Here is a 20,775-nt window from a genome sequence, read left to right as displayed (position 1 = left end):
ATAATGCCAGTTTATTTCTAAACCCAAAACTAAAACCAAACTAATGTTCTTCACTCTGAAACTGTACACAAATCATATATCTGCTTTCCATATTTTCTCAGCCAACAATATCAAAAGTGGGAGTCCTAACTGACAACAATCTAAAATTCAACTGACACCTACATCATGCCTTTAGAAAACACAAGAAATTTGGCTTCCTATACAGGGAAAAGCAATATCTCACAGACAATGCTAGAATATTTAGTGCTTGAACATACCTACTCCTGTCTGTCCTGTACACATGACCTAATCTAACAAACTTGAACAAAACTGACAAAAAGAAATGTTGGACATGCTACAATAAAGTAGCTAAATTTGCTGCTAATGACCCATACAAAAATCATCAATATGAAGTCATAAAAGAACTAAATTGGCTAGAACTACTCCACTACTTAAATCATTAATTACAACACACAAACTTATCTGTAACTGAGAAGAATGCCCTGTACAGCAAAACCTCTTACAATACTACCGTAGCACAGAACTATGTCCTAGTAATAAATACTCCTTTCTATTGACTACAGACTATGACGACAATGCGGGAGACTCGTTATACTCCACGTATTTCTCCAAGCTATGGAATTCCATCCTTCTCACACTCAAACAGATAGATAAAACAAGCACTTTTAAAACCCAGCTCAAGTAATACCTGACTGTAACATTAGCACATCTTGTTAACCTAACCATTATAACCCTCTGAACTGCAATACTTACCTCAAACTATTTAAATGATCCTTGTCTTTTTCTCCCTTCTTCCCCGGCATCACTCTGCTCTCTTTCTTCTGACATCACACTACTTACATTCTCTCTCTGAAACTCTTAACTAATCTTCAAACACTGCCTTGATATCTCCATAAAACTATCTTGTTAGCTGAATCTGCACGTGATGCTGCGGGTCTATATGACTTGGTCGACAGTTCATATGATCGACTGTTTATTTGGTCGACAGTTCATTTGATCGACAAGCATTTTAGGTGGGGCTTTGCCCACACTAACTATATATATCAACCCAGGGTCACACAACATTGGGGAAGGGGCAAATGCTTGTCGATCAAATGAACTGTCGACTCAAATAAACAGTCGATCATAATGCACTGTCATTCACCGATGCTGCAGATGTATGTACACATGTTTATAGCTTATGATGTTAAAATCAGTGTATTTTGTGCTACAGTTGTAGTTATAAAAACATAAATATTATTGTGGAACTTTTCTCACCGGGCCTTCTCTAAAAATAGGTATGTAACCCAGTCAGACTTTCATAGTCAACAAAGACAAGTAAATAAACAAATAAAATAACTTATAATGGGTAAGGAGGGTTACAGTATAAATGTTAGGAAATTGCGGTAAGGAGTGTGAAGCATTATTTGGTAGTAGATAACGGTGTAAACTAGAAGTTGGATAGAGGCATTGTATGAAGGTAATTAAGGAGGAGTTCCCAAGCAACACACAAATAAGCACACAAAGCCAACGGAGCTTAAACTCTGCACAAATAGAATTAACAACTGTTTCAACTCTCAAAAGCATATGCAGAGTTACAGCAGAATGCGAACCAATAAATGTGACCACAACGATGTAAAGTAATCCACACAGTCAACGATCCTTAGGAATACGTATTTATTCAAAGAGACGTGAGCGCTTTCACCTTTCGGTTTCCTCAGACGTTACAAAATACATCATTCACACAACATTTAAGTAATGCTTGAATACATCTCATTGGTGTTAAAAATCACATGTCATGTCTAACTAATAAGGCATAGTACTGACATTTCCTACTCTGTACCTACTCCATTTAAGACATGTTTTTCAAATAATATGCATACATAATATAAAAGTTTAAAACATATTATAGAGTGCTAACTGCATCAATCAAATGTATAGCGCAGATAGCAAACTGTACAAATGTGCAACGAAACACATGTCTTGCTAATAAGGCATATTACTGGCATTTCCTTCTCCATTTAAGACATGTTTTCCAAGTTATATTCATACATAATATAAAAAGTTTAAAACATATCATAAAATGCTAACTATAGCAATCAAACATATAGCGCAAATAACAAAATGTACAGGCTGTGTAACAAAACACATTTCTCATCACATAGGGGATACGAGAGCCTAAAAAATCAAGGTGCTTGATACCAAAACATTCTATAGATACCCTCTGTCTAAATATGATGAATAGTAATGTGCATGTGTTATCTCTGCCCCTAATAAATATGGATCATGAAAACACAAGATCAACACTAAACCCTTCTATTTACCTAGAACTAGTCCCTTTTCATTAAAGGAAATAACGGCTCTTACAGGCATTAGGGAACTGAATAAGTGCCCTATATTTAAATAGAAACTGATAGCGAGAAAACCTCTAGTACTTGGGTTTAAAGCAGACATTAGGTAACTGGATAAGGGCCCTATGTTTAAATAGAAGCTAATAATAGAAAAACCTCTAGTTCTTGGGTTTAAAACAACGTCTTTTCTTTAATATAGGTTTAAGATTAACTTTTTCATTTAAACCTGGAGTGACATCTGCCTTGCATCTAACTATCCACCTTAACTCACATTCTAATGTGTGGTTGATTAAATCACCACCTCTTGAGTTGGGAAAAATCTGTTGAATAACACTATATAAAAACTATGTAATGGACCCTTAATCTTGACATGCTTGGCTAAAGAATTAACATCGTTCCCTATCCTTATATGATACTGGTGCTCTCTAATTCTCTCACGTAATGCCCTATTAGTTTTGCCGATGTAAAATGAATCGCATGCAGTACATCTGGCTAAATATACAACATTACTACTCATGCAATCCGTGCCAGTATCAAAGGTGTACTCAAAGCCATTGTGTGGATTTACAAAGCTGACCCTATTATCAATCCAACAGCACTGGTTGCATCTGCCACATGCAACCGTATTAAAACCATATTCACGCCTTACATGAGGCGAAATGTTTTTATAGCATAATAGATTCCTCAAATTGGGTTTATTTCTATATGTAATAAGAGGATGGTCCTACTACATCACTAATATCCTTATCTAGGCCTAAAACATCCCAATGTTTATTCATTAATCCTTTTAAATAAAAAGCATCACTACTAAAGGCTGTAACTGCTCTCACATAGTCAGGTTTACCAGGCGTTGTAGCCCTTGTATCAACAATCTGTTCCGCAAAATACGGTCTTGCTGAGGTCTCACGCAACAAACATATCTCATCTACTGTTTGGTTGAATTTGGATGGTTCATATCCTCTCTCCAAAAACATATGTCTTAATCTCTCAATTTCTTCACCAAAACCAACAGCACTCGGATTAAGTCTAGAGGCGCATCAACTGCCCTTTCATGACATTGTTAAACACATAACGTGGGTGCATGCTGTACCTATGCAGAAAAGTGTTCCTGTAGCATAGCTTACGATGTATTGAGGTGTTAAGGAGACCAGAAGGAAGTCTCTCTATATTAACATCTAGGAATGAGATGCTTTCACAAGAGGAAGCATGAGTAAACTTCAAATAACTCGTTGAAGCATTTATTTCAGTAATGAAACCGTCCAGTCCCTCAATGCTGCCATGCCAAATCATAAAAAGATCATCTACAAAGCGCTTGTAAAAACCCACACTGTTGTTAAAGAAGGTAGATTTAAACAAAAAGGTGTCCTCCCACTGTGCCATAATTATGTTAGCATAGCTATTGGCACAGGGGTTCGAATACTCGCCATCCCTTTGGGAAAACACTGAATCACCAAACATGAACACATTGTTGGATAGTATTGTTTCCATAAATAGCGAAATCAACTCAACCATCCTAACAGGAAGAGTGGACTTGCACATCAAAACTCTTGAAATTTATAACTCCCGTATCATTCGGTATGGTAGTAAACAAATTGATCACGTCCAAGGTTACTAATAAATAGTGGGCATGGTCATCCAAACTCTGAGTGTATTCATACAATTGAAGCAAAAATTGCTTACTATCCTTGAGGATGTGTGTGGTAGCATTAACAACAGGTCTAGTGTAGTGTTCTACAAAATTGGACATGGGTTCTGTGAGCCACCCTTGCCCAGCTACAATTGGCCTCATAGGTGGAGCCAACACAGATTTATGGACCTTGGGAGCCCTTGAATTATCGGGATCCGAGGGTTTATAACCTTCAAATAAGAGTGTAACTCACAGGTAATGTCATCAGACCTTAAAAGGTCATCCAACAATTTGTGGATTTGAGAAACTTTCTCAACTACTAAATCCATCTGTATCTCCTCATAGAACCTGTTCTCATTCAATAAGTTCATCATGCTCTCTTTATACCATTCAAAATCCATCACCACTATAGGCCCTCCCTTGTCCATGGGCCTAATCATAGTGTATTATCAGACTTCAATGTTTCTAAGGCTAACCTTTGATTGTAATTCAAATTCCGCCTGCTTCTGTTAAGCATTTCTTCATTACTTAATTCATGATGATCATATATTCCTTTCTCAACTAATTTCAAAAAAGTGTCCAACAGAGGATGTAACTGGGGGGTATATGTGCTAGTACCCCAGAATCCTTTGTTATACTCATTCAGAGTTAGTTTCCCAAACTCAAGCTTAAGTTGTATGTTCCTAACAAACATCACGAACATCTATCACAGCATCCACCAAATCACTATTTGATGTAGGAATGAAGCTTAACCCTCTATTTAGTACTTGTTGTTCGAATGTAGACAGTTCCCTTTTAGAAATAAGCACAAACAACGATTTCCTACATTCTCCACATTTTTCAATGTTGGGCCTCGTTGCTCGCTGTCCGATACTTTCCTTTTGTATCGTCCCTGCTCTGGGACCGTGACCTGCCCATGCGTTGTTGTGCTATGGGAAAAGGGTTGAAATTACCACTAGTGTTCCCTCCTATGCCTAAATTGGTGGAGGGTTTTCCTTCTAACAGAGGTATCTGGGATAGGTGCAGGTGCAGCGTGGTCCGGGATCCTAGAATTATCAGGGCCTCCCCATTCACATTGTCCACCGAGGGACAAGCAAGCTTTGTCCTACTCCACTCTGTGTCCCAGTAGTAACAGCGTTATCATTATTAACATCGTCTCACCTACTGAAACAACCCCATCAGTACTGTTGCTGATGGGTATAGAGAAACAATGTCATGTGTCACGTGGGGCGTTTGAGCGACCGTGCTATATTCCTGTTAATACCATTAATGCCAGCTCCTGTCGAATTCATAGCCCTATTGCTATTTGTGACTGACGGTCTATTAGTATTATTCACATTACCTAACACCCTAGGCCATGTAAAAACTTGATTGGTTTTAAAATCCTTGGTGTCCCTTAGGATCTTACTTTTCTTCTGTTCTAAAGTCTCTTTTCAAATAAAGAGACATTATCAATCAATTTTTCTAATCTAGCATCCAACATTACACTAGCATATTTTGTTTTCATAGCATTATATACACAATTTACAGATGCTCTTAAACAAACCTCTTCTTTGGAATGAAATTCATTCAATAACTTCATGTACTTAAAACTAATGTCCAAATTCAGTTGTTGCCATTTATAAAGCAACTCAGGATATGTATTACCTGACGTGGGCATTTTTAAGACTCTAAGTCCACGTGGAACAATCTTTTTGAAGATACAGGCTTCAAAGTATTGGCGTTCAATTTGCAGCTTCTTCAACCTTAAAAAATCCAATTCTAAGTGGTTCAGTTCATCAGTTAAATTAGTAGCCAAAGAACTCTCAATGTCATTTGTATCGAGCCCTTCAGACTCGGTTAGTTACCCCAGCAATAGATTATCCACTCCTCTAACACAGCGTTCAAACCGTTCGGTTCTTTGCAGTCCCACATCCAAATGTAGTTATAGGCGTATCACGGAAGTTCAACATCATTTACGCTGTTTACGTTTGTTTCCGCCATGCTCCTCGGCGTGTGTGTAATAAAAAGAAGATCCCAAGCAACACACAAATAAGCACACAAAGCCAGCGGGCTTAAACTCTGCACAAATAGAATTAACAACTGTTTCAACTCTCAAAAGCATATGCAGAGTTACAGCAGAATCACGAACCAATAAATGTGACCACAACGATGTAAAGTAATCCACACAGTCAACGATCCTTAGGAATGCGTATTTATTCAAAGAGACGTGAGCGCTTTCACCTTTCGGTTTCCTCAGACGTTACAAAATACATCATTCACACAACATTTAAGTAATGCTTGAATACATCTCATTGGTGTTAAAAATCACATGTCATGTCTAACTAATAAGGCATAGTACTGACATTTCCTACTCTGTACCTACTCCATTTAAGACATGTTTTTCAAATAATATGCATACATAATATAAAAGTTTAAAACATATTATAGAGCATATTACTGGCATTTCCTTCTCCATTTAAGACATGTTTTCCAAGTTATATTTTTTAGGCTCTCGTATCCCCTATGTGATGAGAAATGTGTTTTGTTACACAGCCTGTACATTTTGTTATTTGCGCTATATGTTTGATTGCTATAGTTAGCATTTTATGATATGTTTTAAACTTTTTATATTATGTATGAATATAACTTGGAAAACATGTCTTAAATGGAGAAGGAAATGCCAGTAATATGCCTTATTAGCAAGACATGTGTTTCGTTGCACATTTGTACAGTTTGCTATCTGCGCTATACATTTGATTGATGCAGTTAGCACTCTATAATATGTTTTAAACTTTTATATTATGTATGCATATTATTTGAAAAACATGTCTTAAATGGAGTAGGTACAGAGTAGGAAATGTCAGTACTATGCCTTATTAGTTAGACATGACATGTGATTTTTAACACCAATGAGATGTATTCAAGCATTACTTAAATGTTGTGTGAATGATGTATTTTGTAACGTCTGAGGAAACCGAAAGGTGAAAGCGCTCACGTCTCTTTGAATAAATACGTATTCCTAAGGATCGTTGACTGTGTGGATTACTTTACATCGTTGTGGTCACATTTATTGGTTCGCATTCTGCTGTAACTCTGCATATGCTTTTGAGAGTTGAAACAGTTGTTAATTCTATTTGTGCAGAGTTTAAGCTCCGTTGGCTTTGTGTGCTTATTTGTGTGTTGCTTGGGATCTTCTTTTTTATTACACACACGCCGAGGAGCATGGCGGAAACAAACGTAAACAGCGTAAATGATGTTGAACTTCCGTATACGCCACATTTGGATGTGGGACTGCAAAGAACCGAACGGTTTGAACGCTGTGTTAGAGGAGTGGATAATCTATTGCTGGGGTACGAACCGAGTCTGGAATCCGATACAAATGACATTGAGAGTTCTTTGGCTACTAATTTAACTGATGAACTGAACCACTTAGAATTGGATTTTTTAAGGTTGAAGAAGCTGCAAATTGAACGCCAATACTTTGAAGCCTGTATCTTCAAAAAGATTGTTCCACGTGGACTTAGAGTCTTAAAAATGCCCACGTCAGGTAATACATATCCTGAGTTGCTTTATAAATGGCAACAACTGAATTTGGACATTAGTTTTAAGTACATGAAGTTATTGAATGAATTTCATTCCAAAGAAGAGGATTGTTTAAGAGCATCTGTAAATTGTGTATATAATGCTATGAAAACAAAATATGCTAGTGTAATGTTGGATGCTAGATTAGAAAAATTGATTGATAATGTCTCTTTATTTGAAAAGAGACTTTTAGAACAGAAGAAAAGTAAGATCCTAAGGGACACCAAGGATTTTAAAACCAATCAAGTTTTTACATGGCCTAGGGTGTTAGGTAATGTGAATAATACTAATAGACCGTCAGTCACAAATAGCAATAGGGCTATGAATTCGACAGGAGCTGGCAATAATGGTATTAACAGGGAATATAGCACGGTCGTTCAAACGGCCCCACGTACACATGACATTGTTTCCTCTATACCCATCAGCAACAGTACTGATGGGGTTGTTTCAGTAGGTGAGACGTATGTTAATAATGATAACGCTGTTACTACTGGGACACAGAGTGGAGTAGGACAAAGCTTGCTTGTCCCTCGGGTGGACAATGTGAATGGGGGAGGCCCTGATAATTCTAGGATCCCGGACCACGTTGCACCTGCACCTATCCCAGATACCTCTGTTAGAAGGAAAACCCCCTCCACCAATTTAGGCATAGGAGGGAACACTAGTGGTAATTTCAACCCTTTTCCCATAGCACAACAACGCATGGGCAGGTCACGGTCCCAGAGCAGGGGACGATACAAAAGGAAAGTATCGGACAGCGAGCAACGAGGCCCAACATTGAAAAAAATGTGGGAGAATGTAGGAAATCGTTGATTGTGAATATTTCTAAAAGGGAACTGTCTACATTCGAACAACAAGTACTAAATAGAGGGTTAAGCTTCATTCCTACATCAAATAGTGATTTGGTGGATTCTGTGATAGATGTTCGTATGTTTGTTAGGAACATACAACTTAAGCTTGAGTTTGGGAAACGAACTCTGAATGAGTATAACAAAGGATTCAGGGGTACTAGCACATATACCCCCCAGTTACATCCTCTGTTGGACACTTTTTTGAAATTAGTTGAGAAAGGAATATATGATCATCATGAATTAAGTAATGAAGAAATGCTTAACAGAAGCAGGCGGAATTTGAATTACAATCAAAGGTTAGCCTTAGAAACATTGAAGTCTGATAATACAATTATGATTAGGCCCGCGGACAAGGGAGGGCCTATAGTGGTGATGGATTTTGAATGGTATAAAGAGAGCATGATGAACTTATTGAATGAGAACAGGTTCTATGAGGAGATACAGATGGATTTAGTAGTTGAGAAAGTTTCTCAAATCCACAAATTGTTGGATGACCTTTTAAGGTCTGATGACATTACCTGTGAGTTACACTCTTATTTGAAGGTTATAAACCCTCGGATCCCGATAATTCAAGGGCTCCCCAAGGTCCATAAATCTGTGTTGGCTCCACCTATGAGGCCAATTGTAGCTGGGCAAGGGTGGCTCACAGAACCCATGTCCAATTTTGTAGAACACTACACTAGACCTGTTGTTAATGCTACCACACACATCCTCAAGGATAGTAAGCAATTTTTGCTTCAATTGTATGAATACACTCAGAGTTTGGATGACCATGCCCACTATTTATTAGTAACCTTGGACGTGATCAATTTGTTTACTACCATACCGAATGATACGGGAGTTATAAATTTCCAAGAGTTTTTGATGTGCAAGTCCACTCTTCCTGTTAGGATGGTTGAGTTGATTTCGCTATTTATGGAAACAATACTATCCAACAATGTGTTCATGTTTGGTGATTCAGTGTTTTCCCAAAGGGATGGCGTAGCAATGGGAACCCCCTGTGCCAATAGCTATGCTAACATAATTATGGCACAGTGGGAGGACACCTTTTTGTTTAAATCTACCTTCTTTAACAACAGTGTGGGTTTTTACAAGCGCTTTGTAGATGATCTTTTTATGATTTGGCATGGCAGCATTGAGGGACTGGACGGTTTCATTACTGAAATAAATGCTTCAACGAGTTATTTGAAGTTTACTCATGCTTCCTCTTGTGAAAGCATCTCATTCCTAGATGTTAATATAGAGAGACTTCCTTCTGGTCTCCTTAACACCTCAATACATCGTAAGCTATGCTACAGGAACACTTTTCTGCATAGGTACAGCATGCACCCACGTTATGTGTATAACAATGTCATGAAAGGGCAGTTGATGCGTGCCTCTAGACTTAATCCGAGTGCTGTTGGTTTTGGTGAAGAAATTGAGAGATTAAGACATATGTTTTGGAGAGGATATGAACCATCCAAATTCAACCAAACAGTAGATGAGATATGTTTGTTGCGTGAGACCTCAGCAAGACCGTATTTTGCGGAACAGATTGTTGATACAAGGGCTACAACGTCTGGTAAACCTGACTATGTGAGAGCAGTTACAGCCTTTAGTAGTGATGCTTTTTATTTAAAAGGATTAATGAATAAACATTGGGATGTTTTAGGCCTAGATAAGGATATTAGTGATGTAGTAGGACCATCCCCTCTTATTACATATAGAAATAAACCCAATTTGAGGAATCTATTATGCTATAAAAACATTTCGCCTCATGTAAGGCGTGAATATGGTTTTAATACGGTTGCATGTGGCAGATGCAACCAGTGCTGTTGGATTGATAATAGGGTCAGCTTTGTAAATCCACACAATGGCTTTGAGTACACCTTTGATACTGGCACGGATTGCATGAGTAGTAATGTTGTATATTTAGCCAGATGTACTGCATGCGATTCATTTTACATCGGCAAAACTAATAGGGCATTACGTGAGAGAATTAGAGAGCACCAGTATCATATAAGGATAGGGAACGATGTTAATTCTTTAGCCAAGCATGTCAAGATTAAGGGTCCATTACATAGTTTTTTATATAGTGTTATTCAACAGATTTTTCCCAACTCAAGAGGTGGTGATTTAATCAACCACACATTAGAATGTGAGTTAAGGTGGATAGTTAGATGCAAGGCAGATGTCACTCCAGGTTTAAATGAAAAAGTTAATCTTAAACCTATATTAAAGAAAAGACGTTGTTTTAAACCCAAGAACTAGAGGTTTTTCTATTATTAGCTTCTATTTAAACATAGGGCCCTTATCCAGTTACCTAATGTCTGCTTTAAACCCAAGTACTAGAGGTTTTCTCGCTATCAGTTTCTATTTAAATATAGGGCACTTATTCAGTTCCCTAATGCCTGTAAGAGCCGTTATTTCCTTTAATGAAAAGGGACTAGTTCTAGGTAAATAGAAGGGTTTAGTGTTGATCTTGTGTTTTCATGATCCATATTTATTAGGGGCCGTAGATAACACATGCACATTACTATTCATCATATTTAGACAGAGGGTATCTATAGAATGTTTTGGTACTAAGCACCTTGATTTTTTAGGCTCGTATCCGCTATGTGATGAGAAATGTGTTTTGTTACATAGCCTGTACATTTTGTTATTTGCGCTATATGTTTGATTGCTATAGTTAGCATTTTATGATATGTTTTAAACTTTTTATATTATGTATGAATATAACTTGGAAAACATGTCTTAAATGGAGAAGGAAATGCCAGTAATATGCCTTATTAGCAAGACATGTGTTTCGTTGCACATTTGTACAGTTTGCTATCTGCGCTATACATTTGATTGATGCAGTTAGCACTCTATAATATGTTTTAAACTTTTATATTATGTATGCATATTATTTGAAAAACATGTCTTAAATGGAGTAGGTACAGAGTAGGAAATGTCAGTACTATGCCTTATTAGTTAGACATGACATGTGATTTTTAACACCAATGAGATGTATTCAAGCATTACTTAAATGTTGTGTGAATGATGTATTTTGTAACGTCTGAGGAAACCGAAAGGTGAAAGCGCTCACGTCTCTTTGAATAAATACGTATTCCTAAGGATCGTTGACTGTGTGGATTACTTTACATCGTTGTGGTCACATTTATTGGTTCGCATTCTGCTGTAACTCTGCATATGCTTTTGAGAGTTGAATTAAGGAGGAGTGGTAGAAAGGTTTGTTGTGTAAAAGGGAATAGAGGTTATAAAGCGATGGAGGTATACACGTATTCTCAGGCAGAACTATTTCAGTGTTAAACACAATGTGCAACCAGCTGAAGTATAGAAAGCATTCTCCCCCTCCACTTTAAATGTTCATCTTCCCCTCATTCATCTTTTTCCTGTTAGTAGGCTTTTATAAGTCATGTAATAATATGTTATATAATAAAATTATCCCCTTAAAAACTTAATAAGCCATCCGATTATTACAGTAGTTATACATAATATTTTGACGTGTTGAATATTTACAAATTTTCAAATATAACGTTGTCCCCTTTTTCACGTATATAAAAGGCACTTCAGTAAGGATGTATAGAGGGGAACTGTTTAAAGTAATTTAATGAACTTTACACTGCTGTGACCTTTCATCTGAACATCCAGCACTGTAATACACAAAGGCCCTTTCTTCACCAATAATGCCCATTTATTAGTTCATAATAATGCTGTAAGGCCCCAACTTCATCATTGAAACATAAAGTAAGTTTATTGTCTGAAGAACTGTATGCAAATGTTCACCAAGTCCATCTTCATACATAACATTTAAACACACCGAGTTCACACATTTTTTTTACCGAATTCAGCTTCATATCTTTATTCAGATCTATTACACATCTTATAAAATCTCATCTCTTTCTAATAAACATTACACATATGCAATCCTGTAAGCATGGCATATTTTTGTGACATGTTAAGCATGTAGTTTAACAATATTATACACAAAAATTGCCTATTATGGGTTTATTAAATTTTCAAGAAGAAATGATTATTCTTTGAATCACTGTGTACTAGATGCAGTACAGAACCCCCCCCCCCAAGCCATCCTTCTTGTTTCTGATTTTCATGTTCCAATTCAGCAGTACTCATTATATCTCTAGTGTCATACATATTAATCCATTGCAGCTGCTTCACAGCATACACTTATTTTTATTTATTTAACATTTGTTTACTGTGTAAATTCGACTTGGCAAAAAACCCTTTTCAGCAGGGGCCCAGGGAGAAAAACTAAAGTTTACGGACAGATAAAACAACATCCTCTATACCTAACAAAACAAGGTTTACAATAGTCATATATAAGGTATGTACATACGGTACAAGTACTATCATTTGAATGCTAGCCATGGCCTCAAGCTCAATGCCAAAAAGTGCGTTGTCATCTCCTTTGGTAAAAACTCTGTACCCATGAACTACAACATAGGCGGCAGTATACTTAACATCGAATGTATGATAAGAGACCTTGGGACACAGGTGGACAGTAGTCTCTCCTTTGATAATCACATCGCCACAGTAGTCAGGAAATCCTTCTACGTGGCACACCTCATCACAAAAGGCTTCTCATCCAGAAAAAAAGAGGTTATTGTTTCCCTCTACTCATCACTCATTAGGCCCATCATAGAGTACAACGCCCCTTTTGGTATGTACCTCACAAGACATCTCCAACAACTGGAAAGGCCACAGAAATACCTCACGAAGAGGATTACTGGCCTCAAACAGATGCCGTACGCTGACCGTCTCAAAAAACTCCAGTTTTACTCTGTCGCATATTGCTTACTCAGAGGTGATCTCTGCCTAGCATACAAAGCTATGTCAGACCCAGAGCTGTTGGACATGCTCCACTTAAAGAAATCCCAATCCCTCCGAGCTACACGCTTTAGGGACCTAAACCTTGTCACCACAATAAACAGAACATGCCGGAGGGATAGATTCCTCTCCCAGAGACTTCCCATACTCTGGAATAAACTACCTATCTATATCAAACAAAGCTCCTCATTAGCACTCTTCAAGAAAAATCTTGATGACTGGATGGGAAATAGGAAATTCACCCCAGGGATCACCTCTGTAGCTCTGCTCGACAATGGCACAGGAAAATAATTTTCTTGGGTGGCAAAAGCCAGGGTACCTTTTTGGCTGGGCTTGTATAGGCCCCAGGTCAGATAGTCTAGTACCTACCTATGAACCTATTAACTTTTTTTGCATCATCACACCACAGCAGCATGGCTTGCACCTCTCTGTCCATGTCATCAGTTATTTCCTGTTCCAAGTTCATGTTTTCTACACTATTTTCAATGTTGTTCATCATCACTGTAACAAGATCTTCACATATCACTTTCTCATATTCCATCAATTAACTGTATCAAATCAAAAATGTTGACTTTTTTCTCTTTAGGGTATACATGGTAACACGGAGAGGCAAACCACTTCATAAAGCTCTGCAAGAACTTCTGACATATTTGTTTTCTTAAATTGCTTAGTTTATTATCACAAATATTCGTCTGTATTATTATTTGCTTTGAATGTAACTGAAATCACCCATGTTCATCTGAACTTTCATTTGTCAGAGCTGTATCACCGCTGTGCGCACTGAAGAAGTTGTGTGATTTGTGCAGCCTATCCTATTAGTCAAATTGTGTTACATATGAAGCATAACTGTTTATTTGCAGGAAAAGAGAACTAAACCTCATCTTTAATAACTAAAGAGACTATTCATTGTTGGGGATTGTTAAGTTAAACATTATTTTTCTGTAGTTTGCAGGTCTAACATCTGAAACTAAGGCATTACCTGCTGCAAAACCTACCTTGCAGATTCATCAAGAGACTGCCTAAGGATCATCAGAGAAGCAAAGTGCAGTAAACAGAGACACATTTATGATGGGAAAACTAACACATTTTCATTCCACATTTATTAAGGAAAACATTTATAAAATAAAAACATTGTTTTTAAATAATGTATTGACGTCTGTCAATGTGTACTCTTGTTTACATTTGGGATTGCCATCAGACATGGAACCAGATATTATATTTGAGCTTCCTCCATGCCTCTCAACCTCTTAGAACAGGAAATCTGGACAAAGCCATAAATAAAATTGGGACAAAGGCCCAAAAATCGGGACATTTTTTAAATATTGCTCTTACAAACTTAGAAAGTTGATAGAATAACATGTTTTGCATTAGCATGAATTTTCTGAAGGATATGAAGTCTGAAACTCAAATGTCAACTTCAGTCTTTAACAACTTACCACTAATTTGACAGAAAAACACAATTGTATAAAAACAGACCAAACATGTGAGGGCCAAATCTGGAATTCTGCAAAAATCTGTACAGTTGAGAGGTATGGCTTCCTCTGTTAAATGAAAAGTATGTATGCTCTTTTTATGAAGCTAGATAAACTAAATTCTATCTAAAGGCAAATGATTGGATATACTTTGAAAAACATCCTAGGCATATGGTAACAAGTTTTCAATATAACTGCTTTGATCGAGTCCATATTGCATGAAATATGTGCATCAGTTACAATTTTGACTGCAGTATGTTGACAGTACTAGGGACTGTATATTAACAATGATGGATTGTCAACATTTCAAGAGCTTGTAAGTGGCAAAATAATATACTTGCAAGACAAAGTGACAGGGTCTGCCCCACCTACCTCCACACATGCCTTAACCCTGTGATACACAGTTGTGTGTGGATTGTGTATAGACCACACATCTTGGCTGGCTATACTTTTAAGACTACAGACAAACAATGGTGAGGCAGAGGTATCATGGAAATTGAAATGGAAGGCTGTCAATTCCCACACCTTCAGGACTGTCATCTTCCCTAGTACTACAATGGTCCCAACCTGCTTCCTACTTGAATACTGTGTCATACCCTGTGTTTTTGAACTCTCACCAGCAAGTTGACCGCACATATATCCCTCCCTAGGACTGCACTGGTGTTTATAATGGCTTTGAATTATGACTGCCAAAGTGGAGAGTAGAAGTACAGCTTCCCACAGTACTTTCATTTTACATCAATCATTTTGCCCATCTGGCTGCAGCCACTACTGTTTGTTTCAGTTGTTTACAAAATATAATGTTCAAACAGAATTTTTAACGTTGCCTGTTATCCTACTGAACCTAGTTAGAAATATAAAAGTTGTAGAAAGTGAAAAGTTGTATTGATCTCAAATGGACTTTCAGAGAAATGCGGTCCAGGACAATTAGGTCACTAATGACACTATAAATGAGAGAGAGTTGTCCCATCTCGCCCTCTTCAAGCACAACCTCGATGAGTGGATGGGAAACCATAAATATGTCCCGGGGTACCAAATGTGTCCCTCATTGACAGAGGTTTCTTTTTGGAGATAAACAATTGGCTAGGCTTGTAAGGGCCCCAGGATCATTAGCCTAGTAACTTAATATGATTCTATGAAATACGGCATTTTAGACTTTTTTCATGTTCTTTGGAGTGGACTGCTGTGGTCACATTTTGGCCTTTGTCAGGATGCTTTAAACTTTGATGATTTATGGACCTGAACTTCATGACATTGCTAATTCACTCTATTCTCTTCAGAGCTTTCTTTTTTAATCATACTGCGTTAGCCATTAGTAAAATGAACTATACATGATGTGTTGGTGGTGGGAATAGAACCAACATATAGTAGTGGCCAAAAAATAAGACCACTTCAATTTTTTTGATCAATATTGCCTGTTTATTGTCTTTTTGTATTACATCATCAGTTATTGTAGTTGCATTCAGCCTGACAAACAAATGTTTATTGAAAAACAGAGAAAAACAAAATTGTACACATCTAACAGTCAGCATTTGGTAGGATTTCCCTTATTCTTCAACATAGCCTTGATACAAGATGGCATGATGTGAACCAGTTATTTGCAGTAATCCGACATGATCTCAGTCACCTAAATGTGTTTGATGACATCTTTTAAATCGTTTTCTGAGGTTGGTCAATGTGCTGTCACTTTCTTCTTCATGATTTTCTAGCAATTTTCCGTGACATTGAGATCTGGCGAATTTGATGGCCAGTTTGGAAGGAGCTGAATTTGGTTGTTGGCAAACCATTTCTTGACTGTCTTGGCAGTATGGCATGGCGCTGAATCCTGCTGAAATATTGTTGTTCCAAAAATTTTCATATGGAGTTTTACTTTTGAGTTCAGCACAGAAATGCACTTTGCAGGATTCACTTTTTCATCTTTGTTGAATATTTGAATTCTGAAATGCCCTTATTTATTTTTATTTATTTTATTTTACATTTGTTGACCAGGTTAGTCCAGCTGAGCGGATAGCCCTTTTCCAGCGAAGGCCTGGGGAGAAAAGCTCCACAAATTTACAATAAAATATTAAAAGAAAAATTGTATTACCAATCAAACATTAACATTTTCAACTTGGAATAGTAAAAGCATAAATATTAACAGAGTTTAAGCTGACATTTAACTTAGATATGTGTAGAAGCAGTATACAAAGTTTTTAAGTACAGGTAAGGTAGTAACAATTAGTGAAGATCACACAGGTAGTATATTAAGTAGATAAAATGTTTAAGATAAGAGTGACAGGTAAATACCTAGATTAGACGACAGAGTGGACACATAACAGAAGTAAAGGCAATGAGGGCAAACAGTAAGCTATGTAGGAAAGGAATACGTTTATGTAGGGTGAGTACAGTGGCATGACCAGCAACTTTTTAGTGGCTGATTTAAATTCTTTGAGTTATTTAAGTGATCTAACTTTCAATGGGAGTTTGTTCCAAGAAATGGCAGGGTAGTAGCTGTAGAGGTTTTGAACAAGTTTGGTCTTGGGTTTAGAGATTTGTGGCAAGTCTTTGTCAGAGCTTCTAAGAGTCATGGAAGGAGTGTAGTAGGAGATTATAAAAGACAAGCCAGAACAGAAAGTTGGTTGGCACAAGACAGAGTAGATAATCTGAAGCTGAGAGAGTAGAAGCTGTTGAGGTAATTCTAGCCAGTTTAAGTGTTTTAAAGAGAGACAGTGATGAGATGTATTACTCTGATTCACAGCAATTCTGAGCACTTTGTTATAGGTAGTTTCTCGCTTAGTTAGAAGAGAGGTTTGGAGGTTTATGAGGATCTGACAGCTGTACAATAGGCTTGGTAGGAGATAGGCATGAGAGAGAGAGAGAGACTTTGGCTTTGTTTGATAGGAACCTTTTATTCTGTATAATAGACCAAGTTTTTGATGGATTTTCTTAATACAATTATTAATATAAAAATCAAATTTCAGTTGGTCATCTATCATGACTTCCAGTAGTTTTGTGTTGGGTTCAACTGTAATAGGTGTTTTATTTAGGCAATGGATAGCAAAAGTGGATTTGAGGTGGTTTTTGTTTTTGGGGAGAAAAAGTAAAAATTTTTTTTTTTTTTTTTTTTTAGAATTCAGAATTAGCTGGTTGTTAGAGAGCCAGGTTTCAACAGAGTTGAATGATTTCTGAGTATCAGAATTTAAGTCAGAGTGAGTATCTGCAATTGTGATGACTGTAGAGTTATCAGTGTATTGGGTGTGGGATTAATGAGGGCAGGAGGTATACAGTAGATTAGCAAAGATACTGAAGAGTAGTGGACCTAGAATAGATCCTTGGGGAACACCCATTTTGATAGGGAGAGAAGGAGAAAGAGCAGAGAGCCATTTTACAGATTGCATTACACACATTACAGGCAATGGTAGATGTGGAGAAATTAAGGTTAGTGAGTTTGTTCAGAAGAAAGAAGTGAGAGACTTTGTCAAATGCTTTAGAGAGATCTAGGAATAAGCATGATACTAGTTTACTGTTATCTCTGGCCAGAGAAATAGCAAAGATAAAGTTTGAGGGCAGTAGTGATGTTGTGGTTTGGACGATAGCCATGTTGTGTGGGGGTGAGTAGATTTTCATTAAGTAAGTGTTACATGACTTGCTTATGCATGCATTTTTGTAATATCCTTAAGAGGGGTGACAGGATGGCTAGGGGTCTGAAATTGGAGATTTCTATGGAGTTACCTCCTTTGTGTATAGGTATAGTATAGAATTTATTTCCAGATAGAGGGAACTTTTGATTTAGAGAGAACAGTTTATCATTATGGAGGCAGGGAGGCAAAATAATCTGCTGCTGTCTGAAGGAAGTAGGGAGGTATATTATCAGCAGATGTAGAACAGGGTTTTAGTTTGCAAAGTAGATATTTAATGTAACTGGTAGTTACTGGTTTAAGGGAAAATGTGTTAGAATTATGACTAGGGGAGAGGTCAGGTGGATTTGTAGTGTTAGAATTAGAGAGGACAGGACTTGTCATCTTACTAATAGATTCAATGAATTAGGAATTGAAGATAGAAGCTGTTCCTTGGGGTGTATTTGTTAGCAGGGATTAGGAGATGAGGGGTTAGTATTTGATTTGAGTGCCAGAATTTCTTGGGGTTTGATTTTTGTGAAGTAGGTGGGTTATTGTAGAAATCTTTTTTGTCTTTGTTGATATGATTTTTGTAAGTTTTCTGAGTTTTTTATATTTTTGTAAGTGTCCCTTTCGCCATGATAGCTCCCCATACCATAATGGATGGAGGATGTTTGTCCCTCACACTTGCTGAAAGGTACTTTCATCAGTAAACAGCACTTGTTCCCACCACTCTGCAGACTTGTCTTTAAAGGCATGACAAAACTTTATCTGATCTTGAAGCTGCTTCTGTGTCATGTGGGATTTCTTAGCCGGTCTTGCCACCAGATTAAAATCTTCTGCCAAACGTCATCTAACTGTTCTGGAATTGATATTAATTCCCCATTCTTTAGCCAGGTGAGCTATTTGAACAGGCAAAGTGTGAGGACTTGATGTAACAATGCTCTTCGGACATCTGTCATCTCTGAGTGATGCTTTGTGATTGCGGCCACAGTTAGCACGACATGTTGCACCGCCCAAACGAATGGTATTTTGTAATCCACATCACGAAATAGCCAAACGTTTAGCAATATCATATTGGAAGTAGCCTTTGGAGTGCAGTGCTGTAACTTGAGCCTTTATAAAGTCTCTTAAATCACGCTTTCTACCCATTCTAACCAATACAGATCATATATATATATATATATATATATATATATATATATATATATATATATATATTTATCAGTTCTCTACCATTTTTGGTAAAAACCGCTGCAGACAAATAAAACTGTGCAAACAGGAAACAAAGATACTCTAAACAATCAAAATAGCGAAGAGTGTGTGTGTGTGTGTATATATATATATATATCTATAAAGTATAAAATTTGCATGTTGTGAACATTACAGCCCATGTTGTTGAAAAACGATTGTTGGCCTTATTTTTTTGGCCGCTACTACACAAGTAAATAATTGCATTTGACCACATGTAACTTTTTTCATTGATTATCCTTTTAGTGAACAGCTAAGAAAAGCTATCACCTGCTTGTTATTGTTTGTTATTCTACTTTATAAAGTTTCATTTTGTTGTTTCTATGGCTGCACCAATGAACCAGTATACTTTGGTGGCTGCAGCAAACAGAAATACCTAGAGAATACCCACAGATGGGGGAGAAGAACATCAAGGTGCCACAAATACAGTGATGGGTGGACAGGATTAAGTCCCAGACACTAGAGCTGTGAGGTAGAGATGTTCCTTTTTTCCCCTTTTTAATTTCTCCAAATCTTTTGGGTTTCTAATACCATGATGGGAATGGACCCCATTCATATGTCAAAGTATGATTAAAGTTCATGAAATTAGTATTGTTTCAATCTTTGCTGTCAGCAAGAAGTGCTCTTTGCAGCATCCGCAGTGTGCCCAGTAATAACTCCTTCTGCAATTCTTATGGAGTTACATGTATTGGGGACATACCTAAATATGATTGTAGATTCTTTTTTATAAGACCCTTTGCTCCTACTACTATTGGAACTATCTGTGTATCTTTCTTCCACATTGCTCTTGCATCTGCCTGCAAATCCTGATGTTTTATGACTTTGTGTCTATATGTACACAAGACACTGTAGTCACTGGATGTAGCGATTTCAATGATTGATGCTACTATTGTCTTCTTTTCATGGACCACTATATGTGGTTTTCTCGCATCTGTCTTTTGAACTGTTGGTAATGGGTAAGCCCATGTGATGTAGATTTCATCATTTTCTGTGATGCTTCATCTCATGTTTCCAGTCTTTTTCAGCTACTTCAGTATTACAATGTTTGCACAATCCCCAGTACTACAGTCTTGCCACATTATTATGCCTTTCAGTATACAGATCTTCTGCCATTAGTATATCACAGCCAGAAACAACGTGTGCGACTGTTTCCAATTCTGTTTTACAAAATCTACATTTGTCTGTTTCTCTCACATGTTCAATGGACTTTGTAAACCAACATGTATGTAGCCCACTATCTTTGGTAGCCAATAT

At 37.2% G+C, this 20,775-nt stretch overlaps 1 protein-coding gene across 1 annotated transcript in view; it reads left to right on the top strand.

Annotated features, from left to right (window-relative positions):
• Positions 1-14,349, top strand: part of LOC122800461 (E3 ubiquitin-protein ligase RNF14-like) — a 372,639-nt gene extending 358,290 nt beyond the window's left edge. The window contains exon 5 of the mRNA XM_044069904.1: positions 14,148-14,349. Within this exon, the coding sequence (XP_043925839.1) occupies positions 14,148-14,160 (13 nt within the window). The 3' untranslated portion in view covers positions 14,161-14,349. The remainder of the gene's footprint in view (positions 1-14,147) is intronic.
• Positions 14,350-20,775: the final 6,426 nt, after the last annotated feature.

The sequence above is a fragment of the Protopterus annectens genome, chromosome 4.part0, assembly GCF_019279795.1.
Source record: "Protopterus annectens isolate FY-2018-M chromosome 4.part0, PAN1.0, whole genome shotgun sequence".
Lineage (NCBI taxonomy): Eukaryota > Metazoa > Chordata > Ceratodontiformes > Protopteridae > Protopterus > Protopterus annectens.
This window is presented reverse-complemented; position numbering and strand designations above follow the sequence as displayed.